The sequence below is a fragment of the Saccostrea cucullata genome, unplaced genomic scaffold (assembly GCF_032062105.1).
Source record: "Saccostrea cucullata isolate Sc308-1 unplaced genomic scaffold, CSIRO_AGI_Scuc_v1 ctg490, whole genome shotgun sequence".
Classification (NCBI taxonomy): Eukaryota; Metazoa; Mollusca; class Bivalvia; order Ostreida; family Ostreidae; genus Saccostrea; species Saccostrea cuccullata.
In genome coordinates, this window is record NW_026921142.1 from 147,929 (window position 1) to 170,281 (window position 22,353).

General features: G+C 32.5%; 2 protein-coding genes across 2 annotated transcripts; one reads left to right on the forward strand and one right to left on the reverse strand.

Moving 5' to 3' along the window:
- Positions 1-2,536: 2,536 nt before the first annotated feature.
- Positions 2,537-9,313, reverse strand: LOC134259263 (maleylacetoacetate isomerase-like). The gene is made up of 9 exons (XM_062741867.1): positions 9,264-9,313; positions 7,130-7,181; positions 6,826-6,893; positions 6,562-6,642; positions 6,294-6,371; positions 6,047-6,185; positions 4,429-4,531; positions 4,211-4,332; positions 2,537-2,841 (listed from the first exon to the last, which is right to left on the reverse strand). The coding sequence occupies exons 1-9, from the start codon at positions 9,270-9,272 to the stop codon at positions 2,837-2,839; spliced, it is 657 nt and encodes a 218-aa protein (XP_062597851.1). The 5' UTR covers positions 9,273-9,313; the 3' UTR covers positions 2,537-2,836.
- Positions 9,314-9,441: 128 nt separating this feature from the next.
- Positions 9,442-20,410, forward strand: LOC134259264 (protein O-mannosyl-transferase 2-like). Its single transcript, XM_062741868.1, has 20 exons — positions 9,442-9,830; positions 11,484-11,568; positions 11,762-11,866; positions 12,145-12,253; positions 12,348-12,456; positions 12,755-12,820; positions 13,573-13,658; positions 13,752-13,854; positions 14,109-14,191; positions 14,357-14,466; positions 14,640-14,767; positions 14,969-15,047; positions 15,392-15,543; positions 15,804-15,892; positions 16,037-16,113; positions 17,198-17,269; positions 17,492-17,648; positions 17,859-17,999; positions 18,220-18,331; positions 18,783-20,410. The coding sequence occupies exons 1-20, from the start codon at positions 9,562-9,564 to the stop codon at positions 18,886-18,888; spliced, it is 2,238 nt and encodes a 745-aa protein (XP_062597852.1). The 5' UTR covers positions 9,442-9,561; the 3' UTR covers positions 18,889-20,410.
- Positions 20,411-22,353: the final 1,943 nt, after the last annotated feature.

Sequence of the window (22,353 nt, forward strand, 5' to 3'; positions counted from 1 at the left end):
TAAGTTTGTTGAAGATTTTCAGAAACCACTACTTTTGTTTTTATTTCCCTAATTATTTCCACTTGTTTGAGGGTCACATCTTCTATTATTAATTTTATTGCAAATGAATCCCTTGAATGACGGAAACCACATCGTCTCTCAAGCCACGGCCCGGAGTCTGCATATAGTTTTTCCAGAATGAGAGAGGGTCGTGTATTTTTGCCGTGGTCTGCGACGACGAGGATACTGAAGATCACTAAATTTTCCCGACACCTTATCTTTGCGATATAGACATAGATATTTACTCTTTATTAGCGAGACATTATTTTCATGAATTACATGTGGTAACTACTCTATATTATCTTAATTAAGGAATACTAATTTAAGCAAGAATTATATTTTGGGGAGCACAAATACACATGTATATCTGAAGTAATTGCGCAAAAAATAAAGCTACCACGAATAAAAAACCGCTTTACAGTACTCTGAGACAAATTTAACATTGACAAAGTTAGCCTAGGGGTTTTTGAAACAGGTGCAGATCTAGAAATTTTTCAAAGGGGGCGAAGGGCAGGAGAGGGGGTAGCTGCAGATCTGTAGCGTTATGATTTTATATATTTGTCTTTGACCATATAACGCTACAAGAGCAAAAAAATTTACGGCGCAAACGTACTTTTTGGGGAGAACATACATGTACCTTTCACTCCCTGTAGATTATATACAATGTTATCGGTAAATAATAATAGAATTTAGTAGGTAGTTAATTGACCGATGCTGGAAAGTGTAGAAATTCTCCCCAAAAATGCGCAAAACATAATTGCACCGTAAATTGCACCTTTTTTGCATCACGGAATCTGGTCAAAGACAAATACTGTATATAAATCCATAACGCTACAGATCTGCAGCTTGAGAGGGGCGGGTGAAGAGAAAAAAGTGTTTAAGGCCACACCAATAAATTTTCTTGTTCGTTGGACCCGCCCGCTCGTATTTAAACAAAACTTTACAAATAATATTAATTTAAATTTCCCGCACCATAAAAATAATGGGCTATTTTCTGTTCCATTTCCGCTCTATTAATCGTTTGTCTAACCTGCTAAATCTGCAAATCAGATAAAATATAATTGTTCGCTCAAATTTTTTTACGCTCCGCTTAAAAATTTTACTTTAAAAAAAAGTAATAATATTATTATTTAACCGCTTGCCCGCTCGTACTTTTTTTCCATCAAATATCCGATGAACAATAAATTAAATTGGTGTGGCCTAAAACGTATGTACATTTACAAATACACGTACATGTAGTTTCACAATGTACATGTAGTAGGATACAGGGGTGTTTTATCTATTTTACAAACTTGGAGGCCAGGGGGATCAGTCTGGGAAAAAATTATGGATAAAAAAAATACCCGAGAAAGGAAAATAATTATACTAACACCTCAATCCTATTTTGTATAGAAGGGGGGGGGTTCCATTTTGTTTTCACAGCAAAATTTATTCATATATCACTATACTAGCCTTTCACATTTTCTTTATTAAGCAAATCCAGAGGAAGGGAGGGGGTTGCAATACCTAACACACACACCCTGGATCTGTCACTCTTGAAATATGACCCATATTGCAATTAATTGATGAACACTCTTGAAACTGCAAAACTTCATAAAAATTACATCTCTTCCCAATGGATTTTAGAAAAAAGCCCCGACTTAATTTTACAATTGACAGCTTCTGCTTTTTTCCTACACTGTACATATTTAAAAGACAATAATAGGCCATTTTAAAGAACATTGTTTACTCTGGGATGGAAATTAAAACCACCCCATCTTCAACCCCCTCCTTTCCCATCCTTGACCAACTCCTTCCAAATTTTTCTTCCAGAATATTCATTTTTTCCCCTCGTTTGATTTATTCTGTTAAAAAAATGATATTAAAAAAGAGATACTACCCCTCATGAATAATGTATTTCGATTTATTTTAGTCTCTGTGATATTCCAATACATGTATTGATTGTGTACTGGTAAAATCATGTTAGCACATCTAACACCATACCTAAAACCACTATTAAAGTTTTCTTACCTATTTTCAATTTGGAACTTCCATACATAAAGCAAGTTTAAATGTCAAAGTAAGCCATTGACTGTAAAAGTTGGTGCCTCTTGCAGAAGTCCAACAAACAATTTCACTGCTTTATAAATAATAATGAAAGAAGCCTATTAAAATATTTTCCTCCAAGAAAATTCAGGCTTACAACTCTAATCCAATTGTTTTTTCCCCTTGGATAGAGAGTAAGCTCTCTATATTCAAACGAAGATACAAATCAGTTTCAAGTTAGCTTAATTTTAACAGTAAACAGTGAGGAAATCACTGCCTTCTGCACTTCCCCAAATATTATGCAGTGCATATATACAACCTCCTTAAAACAGGAAGGAAGCTACTTAATCTTTATCTGATCCAAAACCCTGCACAGTTTCTCAATGTAAAAAGCTTCAATGTCTATATTCTTTTATACAATGCAAATTCTTGTATGTCTATGTTTGTAATAAAGAAATATAACATCTGATGATCAATGATGTACAAATATATTTGTATCACAATTAAAATCAATGACAATCATATTAAAAAATCCAATCATTCAAAAACACAAAAATTTTCATATTCCTAGAGAAATTCAATACAATTCATACTACAAACTTAAAGAAAGTCTATATCATTTTTAAACTATATGAATGTAAATTCTTGCAAATATAAATGTATCAGTATCAAGATAAAATAGCTGCAATGATTGTTCATGATTTGTCCCTCACAGTATAAACAAAATATACTCTCATAAGTTGAACACACTTAATCTTTGGTCAGTAGAACATCAGGCTGCAAAGAAAAAAATGAGTAGATAAATATACAAGTGTATGCATCGCTATTTTTATGAATATATAGTCAAAATCATTTTGATATCTTATTTACCGATAATCTACATATTGGGGTCCCATTGGGCTATGTCATTTGTAAGCGATTTGTTGAATGATAATTCATTTAATTTCAGCATTTGATATTATAAGTGAAGAACGATGTGTCCAAAAATTACTGAGGTAGCTTTTGGAGATATAATGCAATTTTTTTATTACCAAAAATACTGTTTAAGTTGAATTTTTTGCAAGACACAAATTTACTGATTAAACATCAAAATATGGTACAATCCTTCAAAGAGAAGTCATTTAAGTGATTTACCTGATTTTATCATCAATACATGTGTATTCAATTTTAGCAAACCCAACACCCTCACTATTAATGCCAAAATCAAATCCTTGCTCAAAGTTCTACATATGGTATACAATACATGCACATACATATGTGGTTGGACTAAGATACATTTTCATTTTATCAGATTTTCTATACAAATTGATAACTGGAACCACTCTAAATTTTAAAGAGATTCAATATTTATACAGTGTATATTCCCTATGTCATTTGTTGACAGCAATAAGAGGTAAAATTAGCTGCATGATTTTAGCATTAGGTGAAGACAGGATAAGAGATAAGGGGTTGTACAATAACTACGTGTATAATATACATATCTATTTTGTACTCAATTCCTGGGTAGACCCAGTTTACACCCATACTTGATTTTCAATAATCAACAAGAGATGTTTGTAAAACACTTATCCCCCCCCCCATATTAGAATTTTTCCAAGTCCAACGGGACATAACTCTGTCAAAATGGTGTAATCGTACCCAAAACAGAACTTGACCTAGATATTTGTCTCATTAATCTGTATACTAGATTTCATTTCGGTATGTACAACCTCTGCCAAAATCAAATAATTGAATTTTCTCAAAGTTCAAGGGGTATTACTGTTAAAAATGGTATACAAAGTATAATATGACCTCGATATTCACTGAAAATACATATGTAAAATGACATGCAACCTCTGAACTGCAAATAATTGGAATTTTTTTAAGGTCAAAAACATTTTAATTTTATCAGATTTTCTGATATACAAATTGAAAAAATAGGAAAAAAATCTTGTTGATTTCATATATTGCTCTGATTACTTATTTTAAAGTAACACCGATATGTATTGCAATATTTTCAATGTAATAAAAATGGCATTTTCATATATTTACTTTAATTTACATACAGAATGTATAAAAGGCTTGCACGGAAAAAAATCTTGTTGATTTACCAACTAAGCTATCTGGCCATGGTTAATCAAACAACATGCATTGCTGAATGACACACCTCTTAAGTCCTCAGGACAGTCTGGCTGCTTAAAGGGACTTGCTTTTTGAAATGCTTCAATTTTTTCTAGTTCTTCGTTGATCTTTGAAATCAATGGAAACTTGCTCATATCAGCTGAGAACCTGAGAAAAATGAACAATATGAAATTCAGATTTTATGATTTTGCAAGTTTCTGTGAAAGCTTAAAACAGAACAAAGAGAAAAAAAGAGATAGCTACCTTTTGGCATTACCAACTTGTGGTACCAAGCAGATATCAGCCATTGTAACCGTGTCCCCAACACAATATTTCCCAGCACATTCACCAAGAATAGTTTCCAGTGCTATAGAAACAACAATTAAAAAACTTAAGTTAAAGACTTTGGGATGGTGCCCACTGCCCAAGAGCTGGGACAATTTAAAATTACTAAACTTAGATACATGAAATTCTAACCTGTCAATAAATTATCAATCTATAACATTAATTAATATGCACTTGAAACCAGAAGTGTCTGTCAAGACTGTAGCTCTACTGGTTTGTACTTAATATGTTTTACGGTGTGACCGTTGGGGCGAGCGCAGTTTATTTACTATCATAAACCTATACATGTACTGTCTATCATTCAAGAAAAAGAAAGCAAAAAGAAAAAACAAAACAATAAAAAGAAATAATTTCAGACTTTATGATTTTGCAAGTCGGAAATACCTGAACCGTTGAAGTGACGAAAGTAAGACGAATAAAAAGTTCTGTTGACTTAGGATGCAAACGCTAGTTTTATGGAGAAGAGATTGCATTAAATGTTCTTTTCAAGTAAGTTGTTGCTGTGTTTTAGCCACCATGTTGCTATGCACTGCAACAAGTTTCACGGAAAAAAAACTTCGTCAAAAAAGTTTCCGGTGATGTCATTTGTATGATTTCCGAAGGGCAAGGTGAAGGCCGGTGTTGTGGCATGGGGGTATTTTTTTAAAATTTACTAGATTTCGGTAGAAACAATGTTCCTTTAATTTTTTACTATTTTTGATTTATTCGCGCAAAGGACATTGGGTAGTGCAGGAATCTGGGAATGTTAAGAAATTTGGCACGTATGTACAGACCAGAATTTCCTCTGTTCATACACGTTAGTCTATTGAGCTCGGTGACGCTCGCTGCGCTCGCTATAAAAAAGGATGAGAAAAGAAACCAAAACTGTACAAAGAGTAGCATTTTTAAAGAATTTCACATTTCTGTTTTAGTAACCATGGCAACACCATTCATCAAAATCAAAAACTGATGCACTATTTTATGTATCTTAGTGTAGTCTATTTGTGTGCCAAGTAATATTGAAATCAGACCAAAATTGTAGGAGGAGTAGGGTTTTGAAATAATTTCACAGAAAATTCTATTTTTAGTAACCATGGCAACACCGTTCATCAAAATCAAAACCAATGCACTGTTTTATGTATCTTAGTGTAGTCTATTTGTGTGCCAAGTAATATTGAAATCAGATCAAAACTGTAGGAGGAGTAGCATTTTAAAGGCATTTCACAGAAAATTCTATTTTTAGTAACCATGGCAACACCGTTCGTCAAAAATAAAAACCAATGCACTATTTTATGTATCTTAGTGTAGTCTACTTGTGTGCCAAGTTATATTGAAATCAGACCAAAACTTTAGGAGTTTTGAAAAATTGTTTAGACAGAAGGACAGATATCAAGGCAGACAGAAGGACGGACGATGGACACCTTACTATGGCGTAAGCTCTTCTGGTCCCTAACCAGTAGAGCTAAAAAATCAACATATTTTTAATTTTTCTTGCATGATTTTGATACTGAAAAAGTGAGTAAACATTTTCCAAAATAAAATATAATTATTTCAATACCTATAAATCCCTTTTCTATAAAAAATCTGGCCCACTCTGACTTTTCCTCTGCACTGGAGAGTTTCTCCACTTTCTGCAGGACTATTAGATTCTGGATGGGCTGAATACCAGATGCTATCAACTCACAAATTTCTCTGACCTAATAAGAATGGTAATGGTGGTAAATGTATAACATTGTTATGAGTTTATAGAGTTTGTTTTATTTTTAAAAAGCTTAGAAAAATATACATGTATCTTAGTTAAATACTTTTGCTCTTTGAAGGGGGTCCTTTGGCATAATTGCATTGGTTGGGTACTTTTCTTCCAAGTATTCCATAATGGAAATCTGTGAAGAAAAAAAGACATTTCTGAAATAGATATGCATCACTTGTCAGATGTGAATTACTCTATTATAGAAAAAGTTTTCAAATTTTCACATGTTAGTACTTATAAAGATGCTTTATCATGTTTATGCAGAGAAAACAAATTCATGTAAATTTGCCTTAGACAATAAAAGAACCAGGTAAAATACTCACAGATTGAGTGAGAGTAGCACCATCCATAATCAGAGCTGGTACTTGCTGCATTGGGTTAACTGTGGTATACTCATCTTTCCTCTGTGAACAACAATCAAAACCAAATAATTTTTTTCCTCCCAAATTATAATTGTAATGTTCATGAAAGAAATATGTACATGTGCGAGAGGTACATGTTTAAAATTAGCTTAACTATACAATTTTAATTACATTGTAATTTACTAAACATGTACGATTATTATTACAATAAATATTGATATAAACCTGCATTCCTCCATCTTTGATTAGATTGACTGCTCTGTATTCATACTGTATACCCTTGATATTGAGAGCTAAAATAAATAATATAAGAACTATTGAAACAGATCACTACCTAAATGTATATACATATGTAGCAGATCTATATTGAACAAATGCTTGATTGCTGCTACATGATGGTGATTGATGTTTTAAGATGATATAATATAAGTCAAGAAATATGGTGTTCTCTGAATCTATGTTAATACTGATTACTGATTAAAATAATGATTAAATCTAAAAAGCAAGTTTCTCTGATTAAAAAATTTACCTATTCTTACTCTCCATGCACAAGAGCTTCTAAAATAGGAATACAACACTGGCTGAAAAACAAAACAAACATTCTCATTTATTGTACAATGTATAACATGAATAATTGTCTCAAGCCACAGACCAGAGTCTGTTATAGCTCTCTCCAGCATTGGCTGATTGATCATATAAAGTGTAGCAATCTCTAATATTTTTGCCTCTATGCTGTGACCAACCAATGACAATATTTGTTTCCAGCAGCTGATCCCTCAATGCATGTGTTATATGTTTATCAATGAAAGGTTTGATCTGATAATTCAAGAAATAATAAAAACAATCATGCTTTGTATTTTTCTCCAATGTGGTGCTGTAATCTCAGCGAGATGTCATAGGGACTAAAAATTTTGCTAGTGTCCAGACCAAAATTTTTAGTCCCTACGAAATCTCACTGAGATTAGTGGTGCGGCATTCAGCTTAATTGTAACATATCAAGTGAAGTTTGTGCAAAGTACAGACAACCTTAAATATTTACATTTGCAAATATCTTTCTTAGATAAACCTATTGAAGAGAAAATATGTTCAATTCTGCGTGAATGTTATTTAGGGGTCAGAGGTCATACCACGACCGAATCGCAGAGTGAGGTGATATTTTGTTCATGTAATAAATGCAATTAACTCAAAATGCATGTATTCGTCTCAAATGTAAATATAAGTAATAAACAACAATATTAAAAAGTTCACTGAGAAATGAACATTTAGTTGGTACATGATCAAATCTTCTGAGAAGCCCTTCAGGCTTCACAGGATTTGATCATGTGTCCACATAGTTGCCAACTCACCCGATTTCGTCGGGTCACACCCGATTTTTCAACCCGTAACCCGATTATTTTTTTTGACCCGGCGGGCAATAGGAACACACCCGATTTAGGTTAAAACGAAAATTAAAGATTTTGATTTTACGTAAATTAGGTTGCACTTTTAACTTCCAGTTACAACCCAAGCTTAGATCTACGTAAACAATGCCGATGGATTAATTATTGTGCAGGTGTAAACAATTAATTGGGTGTTGGACAAATCAATGTTTGAAGTCAATTAAAATGGCCCTAGATAGAATAGATCGTTATCAGGGCCAGCAGGAACAAATTGAACCAAACACATGTCTCTGATTGAACCAAGAAATAGAGAAACAATATTTACCGGTATGAAGATATCAAGGAATGTAGCAAAAAAAACTTTCATTCTAGATAAAATAAAGTGATCGAAGACATGTTGATATAACTTCACATTTAATACATATTGCAGTAGTTAATTGATTAAGAGAGAGAAAAAATAACTTCAAAACTGAAATTGGTACATGTATAAACTTTAAAATTTAGCAGAAACTGAGAAGGCTTTTTAAAAAAATGCACACATAAGGTCAATACTGAAAAAGGTTTGTTTTAATTCTTTTAGTTTTAACATGTAAATTTAATCAAATTATGTATGAATTTTTGTCATTGTAAATGAAAGCCTTTTTCAATAAAAGAATTCTCAATACACAAATACTTTGTATATATGTATAAAATTTAATCATGGTAAATATGTCGTGAATGTCGTTACGCGTTATGACCAGAATTTTTACTTTCCAAATCTGGTCATGACCAGATTTGTACATGCTGGAGGTTGGCAAGTATGTGTGCACAACTAAAACATTTCAAAGAAGTTTGTGCAACATTGTTGTTTATTTCTTAAGTGGACTCAAGACCCTGACATTTAGAGGATCAGGGAAATCAATTTTTATTTTGCCAGTCAACAATTCCTTTTGAACAGATTAATATAAATATTTGCATTATAAACTTAAAGCGACAAATTTATTCAGAATTCAATGTGTAATGTTCAAACATGAAGAAAAGATAATATTGACAATAAGGTATTCACAATCTTCGCCGAATATGCCGTGATATAAAAGGGACATAGGGTGGATTAAGAGTTAGAGGAATTTCGGGTAGGTATCCAAAAATGTCTAAACTCTAATCTTGACATAGTAGAAGAGCTGGTGTGTTGACAACTGTATCTCATTATATAATCGTGTTCATTGATGCATAAATAAATAAAATATTGGGTTTATGTTGCCAAATTTTACTACAATATTGTATTTTTGTGAAAATGAAACTTACTGTTGACATTTTTCTAATTTTGAAGACAAGTTGATCTTTATTGATTCGTTAGAATTTGGATATTGCTTTAGATTAAAAAGAAACATTTTCAAATGTATATATTGTGTATTAAATGTTTTTTGAAGATATTATATCATTATAAATTAAAACCATAAAAATTCCAATCGCGATTTAAGCGTAATATTGATATAATCTAAGTACGAGTTAGCAAATTACAATACTTCCGGTCAATGACACGAATTTCCTCGGGGCACTTTAAAAAATGATCTGCTTTTACATTTTGTGTTTTTAAAAGTAAATGGCAACTAATAAGTCATCATTAGAAGAAAAGAAAAATGAACTATCATCAAAAGATTCTATAGAATATGAGAAAATCATGGAAAAGAAACTACACGAAGACGACGATGAGTTTAAAGAAAAGTTCGAGGAGAACAAACTTATAAAATCTGATGACGAAACCCAACCTGCTGATATTGGAGGCAGGACGTATTACTCAATCTTATTGTCCATTTCTCTTTTATCATTAATATCAAGGCTTTACAACATTGATAAGCCCTCTCATGTTTGGTAAGTGATATGAATTTCTATGATAACATGAATTTCTAAAAGGAAAAAGGATATCAAAAGAACCCAAAAGGAACCCAAAAGGAACCCAAAAGGACCCAAAAGGAAATTAAGAACAACCCAAAAGGACTTGAATAAAAGATAATAAATGGATATATAATAAACATTTTCATATTTTATTAAATCTTAAACTAGTTTTTTTAGGGTAAAGTGTGTGTTAGGGGTGGGGGTGGGAGGTCCCCCACTCATCCCCGATACCATATGCCTAGAACATGTCATAAAATAAAACTTTTTTCATTTATTAAATATCATATAGTAAGATATGGTAAAACAGAAAGAGAAGTAGATTAATACTTCGTTAATTTCAGCTAAAAGAAATCAAAGCATACCTGACCAGATTTAGTGTTTGATGTGCTTGAAAACTTGTATGTTATTGTTACAGTTGCAACAATACTTCGCTTTAGGTCTATGAACAATATAAGTATGTTTTGCCAACTTTTATGTAAAGATATAATATAATATTCGTGATTTACTTCAAATTATTAATTTTCAATGTATTATGATAGATTAATTAAAGTCCTTTTGGGTTCCTTTTGGGTCCTTTTGGGTTCCTTTTGGGTCCTTTTGGGTTCTTTTGGGTCCTTTTGGGTAAATCGACGCACCCGAATTTCTATGATAATATGAATTTCTATGATATCAATCAGTAGATAATAACAATGAAGCTTTTCATTAAAACGGAAAAATCAATCCATTCAATTTAGTTGATACTAGGGTTAAGGAAATTTTCATATTTTGTTTTATGTTATTCTTTAATGATGAGTAATAAGTAAATATTTGTACCGGTAGTTTGTCTCTTGTAGAGCTGAAACAATTCACCGTTTGAAACCATTGATACTGTTCAATACAAAGTCTCAGAAAAGTCAATTTTTAATTTATTCTCTCCATTTTATGTTAAAAATATTTTGTTAATTGGCATTTTATTGTAATATGTTTTACGTTTAACCTTTAGGGCAAGCACAGTTGTACCATAAAAAAAAAACACTTGAAAAATTTATCAGCCACTTCAAACATCAAGCTGCACGAGACTTCTCTAATAGCTATGACGTCATATGATGTCATGGAGCTCGTCGGAGCTTACGGAGACAGCGGAGCATCTAGTTGAAACTATAGATCTAGTGCAATTTTTGTTGAAAGACATTGCAGAGTTATTTTTTGTGTCTTTTAAAGATTTCTACAAACTAAAAGCCTTTTATGATTTATGTTATTATTTATTTATTTATTCGCGCAAAGGTCATTGGGTAGCAAAGGATTTCTGAGAATGTTTCACAGGAAAATTTGCCTGACATATTTACAGGTTTCCTTTGTTCTTACACGTTAGTCTATTGAGCTCTCTTCGCGAGTGTCGCCTCGTGACACTCGCTGCACTCACTATTAATCCTTTATAAACATTCATCTTCACTACCAAAGCTTTCTGATTGCTACTCTCCTCACAAACATTTGGCCTCTGGATCTATCAAAAGTCAGGAGTTTATTTATAATAAAGCAATCAGTGGTTTACGAGGAGTAGAAAAAATATTTTTTTTATAATAAAGCTTTTATGGCACATAAGATGCATTCTGACAGGAGATTTTAGAATGATGTCTATTTTAATTTCAGCTGGGATGAAACTCACTTTGGGAAAATGGGAAGCTGGTACATTAAGAGGGAATTCTTCTTTGATGTTCACCCACCTTTAGGGAAGGTAACCAATATATCAGCAATGTATCATATATAGTTTTAGTGACTGTAATACAAGTACTAGTATATTCTCCATGTATTTGACATTGAAACTTTTAAGAAACATCAAAATTAGTCGATTATAAGTTCTAACCACTTGGAACATGCATCATGAGTCAGGAATATTTTAAAAGACATAAAAGATATTCTACTTACAGATGTTGGTAGGACTGTTTGGTATTTTGACTGGTTATGATGGGGAATTCCCCTTCGGAAAACCTGGTGATGAGTATGGTGAAACAAAATATGTTGGAATGAGAGTGGTAAGAGAAAAAAAATGAAATTTAGAGCAATAAAAAAGGATTACTATGTTACAATTATATATATAATAGTGTATATACTATGAGTGTGTCCATTGCTCAGACTTATGAAAGTCCTTAAAGGAATTTCATTTATCAATAGTACTAAATTTGATTTACAAATCTACCTCTAAACACGAAAAAGGAATGAACAATAATTAATACTGGATAACAGCACTCCTTGCCATAATTTAGTTAGTTTTCCATATCATGCACCTATCTATTCTGAGCCTTTATTTCAGTGTTGTGCTATTATGGGAGCTGCGTTAGTTCCTCTGGCATACATGTCAGTCTGGCTCCTGACTAAGTCCCTCATGTCCTCACTTTTTGCAGCACTTCTGATCTTGTTAGGTAAGTATTTGTTATGTTTATTCTTCAAGTAAGATTTTGAAAAGAACTTTGTAGTCATGCTGTAATTGTGATGAAACACGATCATCTTTTCCAGATGTTGGGACATTGACTCTTTCTCGTCACATTTTACTGGATCCGATAATGATGTTCTTCATTATGATGTCAACTTATTGTCAACTCAAATTTCTGTCATATCATAACAGGTCTGTTGCTGTTACATGTAATAATCATTCTCAATACATTATGAATAATGATTGTATTGTTAAAATGATTTATAAAACTGAATAAATGATATGTAATTCACAACATACCTAGCAGTTATCTGGTAGATCATAATATATATTGTGAGTGTTACCCATCATTTTAAAATCTTTTAATTACAGTTTATCAATTAACTATAACTTGTCTTTTCTACAGTATTCTGCTTATTTTATTTATGAAACCATAATTGAATTTAAAGAAGAAAGATACATGTATATGATGAATGTTTTAATGTTGCAGACCATTTTCAATACCCTGGTGGATTTGGTTGGCCTTAACAGGGACATTTATGGCAGCAGCAATTGGGTAGGTGACATGTTAGAGTGCTAGGCACATTGCATCAGAGATATCTAACACTTACTGAAATATGTCTCAGCATATAGTGCATTATGATAGAGAATTTGTATGTACAGAAAAATTCTCTTTTATTTTAGTTGTAGACAACAAACCATATTATAGAATGAGTATTATTATTTGCATTTTTTGGTTATTTTTATTAAACTACAATACACTGTATTTATAAAGAGTTACAAAGTCACAGATATTATATGTATGTGTGTATTGTATTAAAGTCACAGATATGATGTGTTTACTGTACATGTATTAAAATGCCTTGAATTCAGTGTTATATAGATTAATACATGTATGTATATTTGTTTGGGTACATAAATACCTTTTATAATTTAATCATTAAAATATGTAACATTTTTATTTCAGAGTAAAGTTTGTTGGTTTATTCATCATTTTATTTGTGGGAATTTCTTGTGACAAAACGCACTATTCATGATCTGCATGGAGAATGTATTAGGGGACAAAAAAAACCAAATATTGTTTGTATGGAAGTTATTCAAATTTTTTTTTCACCCCTCGTATTTCTGGAGAATTACAAAGTCACAGATATTATAATGTGTGTATGAAAACTCTATTAAGGCCATATATATTCATGTCAAAATGCCTTGAATTCAGTGTTTTATAGATCAATATACATACATGTATTTTTTGGGGTACTACATAAATACCTTTTTTAATCATTAAAATATGTAACATTTTTATTTCAGAGTAAAGTTTGTTGGTTTATTCATCATTTTATTTGTGGGAATGTCCACTATTCATGATCTGTGGAGAATATTAGGAGACAAAACCTGTGATCCTTGAAAATTTGACATTTTCTTGGCTATTGGCATAGACTATGTATTTATGAGGAGCTGTGATTTTTTTCTTCCTCTTTTTTAGGCAGCGGTTGTTAAGCATTTCATTGCTAGAGCACTGTGCCTTATAATACTACCTGTGATAATGTATATTGCAATATTTGCCATCCATCTCAAAATTCTGAATCACAGGTGAGTAGCAACAGATTTCAGACTTCACAGTTTGTAATTTTTCTGTAATGTTTTTTTTATTCTTTCATGTCTCCAGCATTAAAATTAGAAGGATATATATTGGTCTACAAAAAACCAATATTGTATATTTTTCATATGTCAATGAAATCTACATCACATTGATTAACTTCTGGAGAAAGCAAATTTGTAATTTAAAAAAAGAAATTCTGAATGATCATGAGAACAAGCATGAAAAGCTATTTTTTGCATTGTAGTGGCAATGGAGATGGATTTTACAGCTCAGCATTTCAGTCACAACTGATTGGTAACAGACTGTACAATGTTAGCATGCCAGAGAGTAAGTATCAGTTACAAAAACTTCTTATTAAACATGCTGTTTTCTTCATTTTCCTCACAGAAAGATATATATGTATAATTGTGTGAATTAAGTAATAAAATACACTGATACTATGACTTTAAAAGAGGGACACTTGAACAAACAATTTATGATTGTATTTGCTAGATGTGGCTTATGGCAGTGTAATAACTTTAAAGCAGAGGAGAACAGGAGGGGGTTACCTCCACTCTCACTGGCACCTCTACCCTGAAGAACACCCTCCAAGACAACAGCAGGTATCTCCTACATGAGTTTAATTAGCAGCTACCAGACCACTCCTAAACCATTTCATCATTGCCTTGTTTTAATCTTTGTCTTGATTTACCTGGTATCATTTGTGCATTGTTAATATCCTTGCTAAATACCATGATTATGATTAGGATTTAAAAAGAGATTTTTGATTTTGAAGATAACCACTTATGCACATAAGGACTTCAACAATGAGTGGATCATTAAGTTGGCTGACAGAGAACCAGAGCCAGGAGACTCGGCTCAGCTGGTTGTGTCTGGTGATCTGGTCAGGCTCGAGCACAAAGAGTAAGAACCAAAGATTCTATCTATAGCTGTTGTTCATTACAAGTTTGAAATAATATATAAATGGACAGGTTGTAAATTAATATTGAATTACATGTACATGTATGTGTATAAATAAAAAAATAAAGTACTTCTATGGTGATAAAGAAATGTCTCTTAAATTTTTTTCCATTTATAAAAATATTCGGCACATTGATTTGATAGGACCAGAAGAAATCTTCATAGTCATACAGAGCCAGCCCCACTCAGTAAAAGACAGTTCCAGGTGTCGGGTTATGGAGTGGTGAGTTTTCTTTTAGAATGTTGTCATTATATAGAAACACTCCAAACAAAACAAAATATGTAGTGAACTTTTAACATTTTAAAATTTAGCTCAATCACTGGAAGGTGCTTGGCATAATCTTTTTACACATGTGCACATTAGAATATTCACAAATTACAACAGTATTCATGAATAAGCGCATTGTTGTCTGCCCCAGTGCCGCTGAAATATGAAGCCTGCTTTTTTAAATACACATACAATACTATGTTCGTCATTCAGAATGCAATCAATCTGCTTTTCATCAATATAGCATGAATTTGTGTTTCAAATTACCTATAAGCACTTATGTGTTGTAAAAATTACAGAATGGTACAGGGGATGCTAACGATGTTTGGATTGTAGAAGTATTGGGATCTCCTCCAGGTACCGCCATCCAGACAGCAAAGTCACATCTGCGTTTTATCCACTACCATGTCCGATGTGTTCTACACTCCCATGATAAGAAACTCCCAAAATGGTATGACAGTCATCTGCTAGCTTTATTTAAAGACAGAAAGATGCCTTTAAGTCACAAAAAGTCTTACCTTACAATGTGTTTCATTTTATCTCTAAAGTAATAGATTAATATTGTGTTAGGAAATTTCATTCATGAGCATTGTAAGCTTGAAGCTCAAAACATTAACAGCCTGTAAAATAGTTGTTTTAAACAATGTTCACTGGTATAATTTAAATTTTTATTGAAGTGAGTAATCTAGTAATATGTCCCATTTTTTACAGGGGATGGGAACAGCTTGAAGCCACTTGTAATCCAAATATCAGGGAACCAAAAGCTGTGTGGAGTGTGGAAGAAGTCACAGACAAAAGATGTTAGTTATGTTATTATTGCTTTGTTCAGAAGAAATAAATTTTCGAAGTTGATAAATGTAATACTTGAGGGTGAAATTCTAACTTCTACATTTTTGTGCTATTAAGGCAATCATTGTATTGATGTTTTATTTTTTATTTATTAGTGCCAAATGCCAGTTTTGAAATTTATTCACCTTCGTTTATGGAGAGGTTCATGGAAAGCCATGCTGTAATGACACAGGTATTTTTATACTAATGCAGAATAGTTTACCTTTATTCAGTAAAGCACCAGAATAAGAAGTCAGTAAATTCATACATGTTAACCTGTTGTGATGAAAAATAGGGAGATTCAGACCCCAAAAGCGGTAGCATTGCACGTGCGTTGTTTTACGCTTGGATTTATGTAGATATATTGCATGTAATATACATGTTTTGTCTTATATGAAACTACAAGAATCAATCTTAGATATCAACTGCAAAGAAGTAGACAGAAACACCTTAAGTTTGATATAAGTTATACAAATTCAAATATTTTTAATGCTCATCATTTTGCTTTGATTGGCTGCTTAACTTAGCCTTTTGAAGAGTGATCTTTGCTGATATAGCCTAGAAGCAATAATTCTGAATGTTTATTCATTTATCAAACACAACAAATGATTACATAGTTTAATCAAGATCTAAAATTCGTTCCTATCTTTCGTTAAATAAATCGGATTTCCCGCGATGATCGAAAACGAAAGTAGAGATGTGCCTCATGGCTTGGTCAATCGAGTGATTTCTATTGACTTTATTGATAAAACTGTGAGCTTCTGTGCTTTCATAGAGGATGTCAAACGTTTTCATCCAGTTTTAAAATGTTGTATCTTCTTTTTCATGGCAGTAATGTCGACAAAATGTATCGTAACCAATGTAATCACTGAGTTTTGTGCTGTAGACGTTGTCAAATACGTGCTTGAAATCTATGTACATATCGGTTTTAAAAAAAAACGTTTGCATGCTTCCGGGTCAATCACGCGTTATCTTACGAGATTTTATGACGAGTGGCTTCAAAAATGGATACCCAAGCGAACCAAAAATATTTTAGACGAAGCTTTTGTAGAAAAGCGGTATATTTACAAATAAAATCGGTAGGCGGGAGATGGAGTGAAAAAGCAGTAGACTCCCGCCTAAATCGGTAGAGTTAACATGTATGGTAAATTAAACCAATATATTCTTCAAATTGATACTTTTTATGTCATTTGAATTTTTGGATGGTGAGTTTACTAGTATGTTTTTTTCAATTATCGCAGTAGTTAATAGAAATTCACCTGGATTTTTGTTTTCAGGGAAACAGTGGACTAAAGCCAAGGGAAGGGGAGATAACCTCCAGGCCTTGGCAGTGGCCCATAGATTACAGGGTATGCTTTACTTATAAACTCGTACATGAATACTTGAACATGTATTACAAGGTAACTTTTATCAATGGTTTACCTATTGATTCCAAGTTTCATTTATGACAGGGTGTAGTCTATAAAACATAAGCATAAGTTTTGAAATGATCATGAAAAAAAAGTTTTCTAGCCTCATTTCATTTATCATATATTATTTTTTAAGTCTTAGTAATATACTATAACTTGCAGGGCCAGATTTTCTCAGGGAAGGATCACAGAATTTACCTGCTGGGGAACCCTGTCATTTTCTGGGGATGTCTGGCGGCCCATGTGTTGTTTATTGTTTACTTTTTGGCTCATTCAGTAAAAGCCCAGAGAGGACACAGAGAAAACAAAATCTGGAGAAGTATGTACTGGTACATTGATTGATCTGCAATGGGATTCTGAAAATTTTGATCTTGAATTAGTTAACTTTGTGCATTGATAAGTACAAGCAGATAAATTAAATTAAACACAGACTTTTCAACATTGTATGCATACATATTCACTAAATACAGTTGAATTATAAAATCAATCAAAATATAGGCAAGAAATAAAAAGTTCCTTTTTCTTGCAGATCACAAGGAGACCATGCTGACAGCCTGTTGGTGGCTCCTTCTGGGATGGGCTCTGCATTATCTCCCCTTCTGGCCAATGACTAGAGTACTCTACTTTCATCACTACTTCCCTGCCTTCCTCTTCAGTGCCATGTTAACAGGTACAGCAGTATACAAGCAGAGTGACATACTCTGGTATACAGAAGCTCAACTGTTTACACAATTTTTCTTGCAATTCTCGAGGAGTATCCAAACCAATTAGCTGCTAACTGTGGATACTTATTGAGATCCAGTTTTTTCAGAAGGAAGTTTATGTATATCACTCAAGTTTGGACTACTCGACTAATTGTGACTAAGATTTTGGTACGTTATATTTTACAGGTGTGATCCTGGACCACACAGTGATTTTACTGATGACCTTAGCCCCCGAGAGCCTGGCGGGGACAGTTTTCCATACGGTGGTTGGGTCTCTGATATCAGGGCTTCTATTGAGGTAGGAATGGGGTCAAAGGTTAAAGGACAGTGTATATATTAAACAAAGAAAAAATGATTAATTTTGTGTTGCTAGGTTACAAATTTTATTTAAGTTATGTAAAATCAGATTAAAATGAATTACTGCATGTATGATTAAAAAAGCGGGCTTCATATTTTAGCAATTTGGCATGGACACCGATGCTTTAATTCATGAATACCCCATTAAATTATGATTCATAAATACAAGATATGGCACGTTAGATTGTAGCCCTATTCATGAATACTTCAACAATTCATTGCCCAATGAGTGTGCTAAATTTTGAAAATGCCAGTTTTTGTACACAAACAGTAATACTTGCAGTTCACTAACTGAATTATTTATTGTTCCTAAATATGGTAGCATAAATTCCTTTTCACCATTTATGGGACTCATACATGTACATTTACACATTTTTGAATTTTTGCCGCAGCTTCTACCTGTTTTCTCCACTGACTTATGGTATGGATGGTCCAATGGCCCACGAAGAAGGCAGCAGTATGGCAGGAATAAAGTGGTTGAACTCTTGGGACATTTAAAACAGATTCCATGAATGGTCTGACTGAGCAGTTTTAACAGTGCAAAATTAAGACTGGTCCATTTTTCTGAAGAATGCGTCTATTGATCCAATTAGTTCTGTTCTAGTTACTTAAGGTGGAAATCTTTTGATTTGAAATGAAGTCAGGAAATCTGTTCTTTCTATTTAATTTCTATATAATGTCAACTGATAGGTTCCTTACACCAACAGGGTAATTTGGTGCATAAATTGCTTTATAGTATACAGATGTATAAATATGTTTTTGCTTTATGTAAAACATATTGAATAATACATTCCAAAGAATTTATTGGTACTTTCCATGTGTTCATTTTTTTTAATTTTGCTTTTTTTGAAATTATTATTTGCATTTTGTAGATACTCAAATTAATTTCAATTAAAAAATACTTTTTTTGTTATTTACCCGTATATGTATTTCAATTTGTTTAAATTTTTTGCTAATCAAATTTTGCAATATAATAACAACCAATATGTTTGCTTTTTGGTTGTGAGTTTTAATTTTGCAGCTTTGTGTAAATCTAAAATATACACAAAATAATGCTTTAATGCTTATTTAATGCTTATTTATATCCATTTGTCGAATTTTTCTTTAGGTAATGTAACTGCTTGTGCCATGTGATAAATATACAATTATATAATATGTTATTATTTACACACTGGTTGTGTGCTGCTTTAATTTCACTTAAATAAAGCCACCTTTTTATGCAAATATTTTTTTTATATTTATAGTTTTTTTTCAAATATCAGATGCTTTAAATTAAACCACCCTATTTGTTTTTGCATAAAATGCAAATTACTTGATTTGTACTGAACTGGGGATTTTTTAATCATGATATTATATTAAACTTATAAGTATACACTGTATGTACTTAAAGAAATGATACTTGTACCTTTTACACTAAAACAAAGAATTTCATGTGAAAGAGAACAATTTTACACATGTTCTTTTCAGTGTACTCTTTATAATTTTATAGAAATGTAGATGCACATATAAATGATCTGGGTTTTTTTTCTGAATATGAGACTTCAATCTAACATTTAATGTTAGCATATAGAGAACAAAGTATTTGTAGTTAATAGGAACTCTTTATGTTCATTTCTCTTCATTCAGTCATTCTCAATCCTTTATGAATGTGATATGCAGTGGTTCCAAAGAACATAGAAGATCATTTCTTTATTTTCTGCAATTTTTTCTTTTGACTTCATCTAGTCAAGACTTGTCTCTTGGATTTCCAACCATGAATACCATTTATATAAGTACATGCATACTTACTTTGTGTAGTTTTTAGTCCAATTTAATAAAGTCTTACTTGACTGCAATTTATTATTCATGTTAGGGTGAAGTTGGTTTTTTTTTTCATTTTGAAAAGTTTCCATATGAAATCACAATATTTATGTATTTACAGTAAAACCACCATACAGCAATTGTTATTTGTGTACATATTTTGCATGTATAGATGTGATATTATATCTGCTGTGAAAATAAACCTTATTGTATATGAAATTTATACAATTATGTATAGGTGATAGGTCAAAGTATTCAGATTTACATGTCTTTCAAATTTTTGGTACATATAAGGAGTGAAGTCAATTATCATACAATTATGTATAGGTGATAGGTCAAAGTATTCAGATTTACATGTATTTCAAATTTTTGATACATATAAGGAGTGAAGCCAGTTTTATTTTAATATTTGCTAGTAAACTGTTGCCATGGCAATGGCATGCAATTTTCAAGGACAGATGTACTAATTTTCAAGGAAAAATGCTGAACTTTTACACTTGTATTTACTTTCAAAATGATACATAACTTGGTAAATAATATCTGGTTTGGGGGCCATAAAATTTAGATGAGTTCACTTTTGATCTCAATCTCACTTTCCACAATTCATTCCTTTGGAAAAAGTGAGACAGATCAAAAGTGAGCTCATCTAAGTTTTATGCCCCCCCCCCCCCCCCCCCACCCAGGACTGGATTTTAAAATCTGTGCTTCAAAAGTTACTATAATTCATTAATTTAAAATTTGTCTCCTCCTTTACATCTTCGCTAGCCAAGTTACTATAATTCATTAATTTAAAATTTGTCTCCTCCTTTCAGTAAGTGGTTTCTGATACGCTACTCTCATTTATGAGGAGAGTAGCGTATCAGAAACCCTTGGCTAGCGAAGATGCCTCCTTTAGTAAGTGGACTGATTTCAATAACACTTAGTGCTCATACAAACAAAATAAAGAACACTCTACTGTCTATTTTTTAATTTCTTAGCCACTACTGTATCGAATCATGTGCTAATTTTTATGCCCTGTAAATAAAGATTTTGGGGTTTACAGTTTTAACCCTGTCCATCTGTCTATCTGCAAATACTTGAACCTTGCTTATAACTTTTGACATTTTGGTGCCAAAGCTATCATATTTCACAGATGTATTCCTCATGAATACAGTTTGATACACTTTTGCAAAATCTAAAGGCATTAACCTTTTGATATACTCATTATACTGATAATTTTAAGCAGTTGGTGCTAGGGCTTTCATACTTGGTATGATACTTGCTTGATAAAAACTTTACTGGGATAAAAATATTTGTTGCGGGTAAATGATATTTACATCAAATATTTGCATCTGCATCGAAGCATCGCAAACATGGAAGGCAAGGCAGGTACAATTAAATGTTTATTGACTGGGTTCTTGGGCAGAATGTTTGGTCAAATCACTGAGTAATGGCCAACAATTGAAATATGTCTTTAGCTCAAACGCACTCGGAAAATTATTATCCAAGAATAACGACTATTATATTTGTCTTTCAGGGATGTAACAAATTATTAGTTTATTCTACTGAGACAGGCGCGGATCCAGAATTTTTTTCCAGGGGGGGTCCACCCCAGTCAAAAAAAAAAAAATCCAATCCCAGAAATTTCTTGACAAGCAAAAAAAAAAAAAAAAAAAAAAAAAACTCGCCCAAACGTCAAAAACCTATTTCGGGGGTGGGGGGGGGGTGGGGGGGTTAGTGGTGACTTCTATTGCCTCAAATCTTTCACTTTTCATACCCATTTCACACATATTCGCGTTTACCAGGGGGGTCAGCGTTTTCCAGGGGGGGGGGGTCCATGGTAACTTTTTTCTTGTTTTAGTATATACATTTTTTAACCTGGTAAATTCCAGGGGGGGTCCTGACCCCCCCGACCCCCCTCTAGATCCGCGCATGTGAGAGTACATGTACATTTGTATATAAGTGGTGTCGAAAACTCTCAACCATTTTGACACACTTAACATATTATTGTGTATCTCATCACGACAAATATTCGGCGCTTACAAGGATTGTTAAGATCAGACGATGCCTTCCTCAATAAAATACAATGTTTATGCAAAGCATCATATCGGCTACAAACAAAAATTAGCATTTTAAAAGAGAGAATTTTCACAAAGACGTGTGCGTAAGAATAAAAAAAAGCAA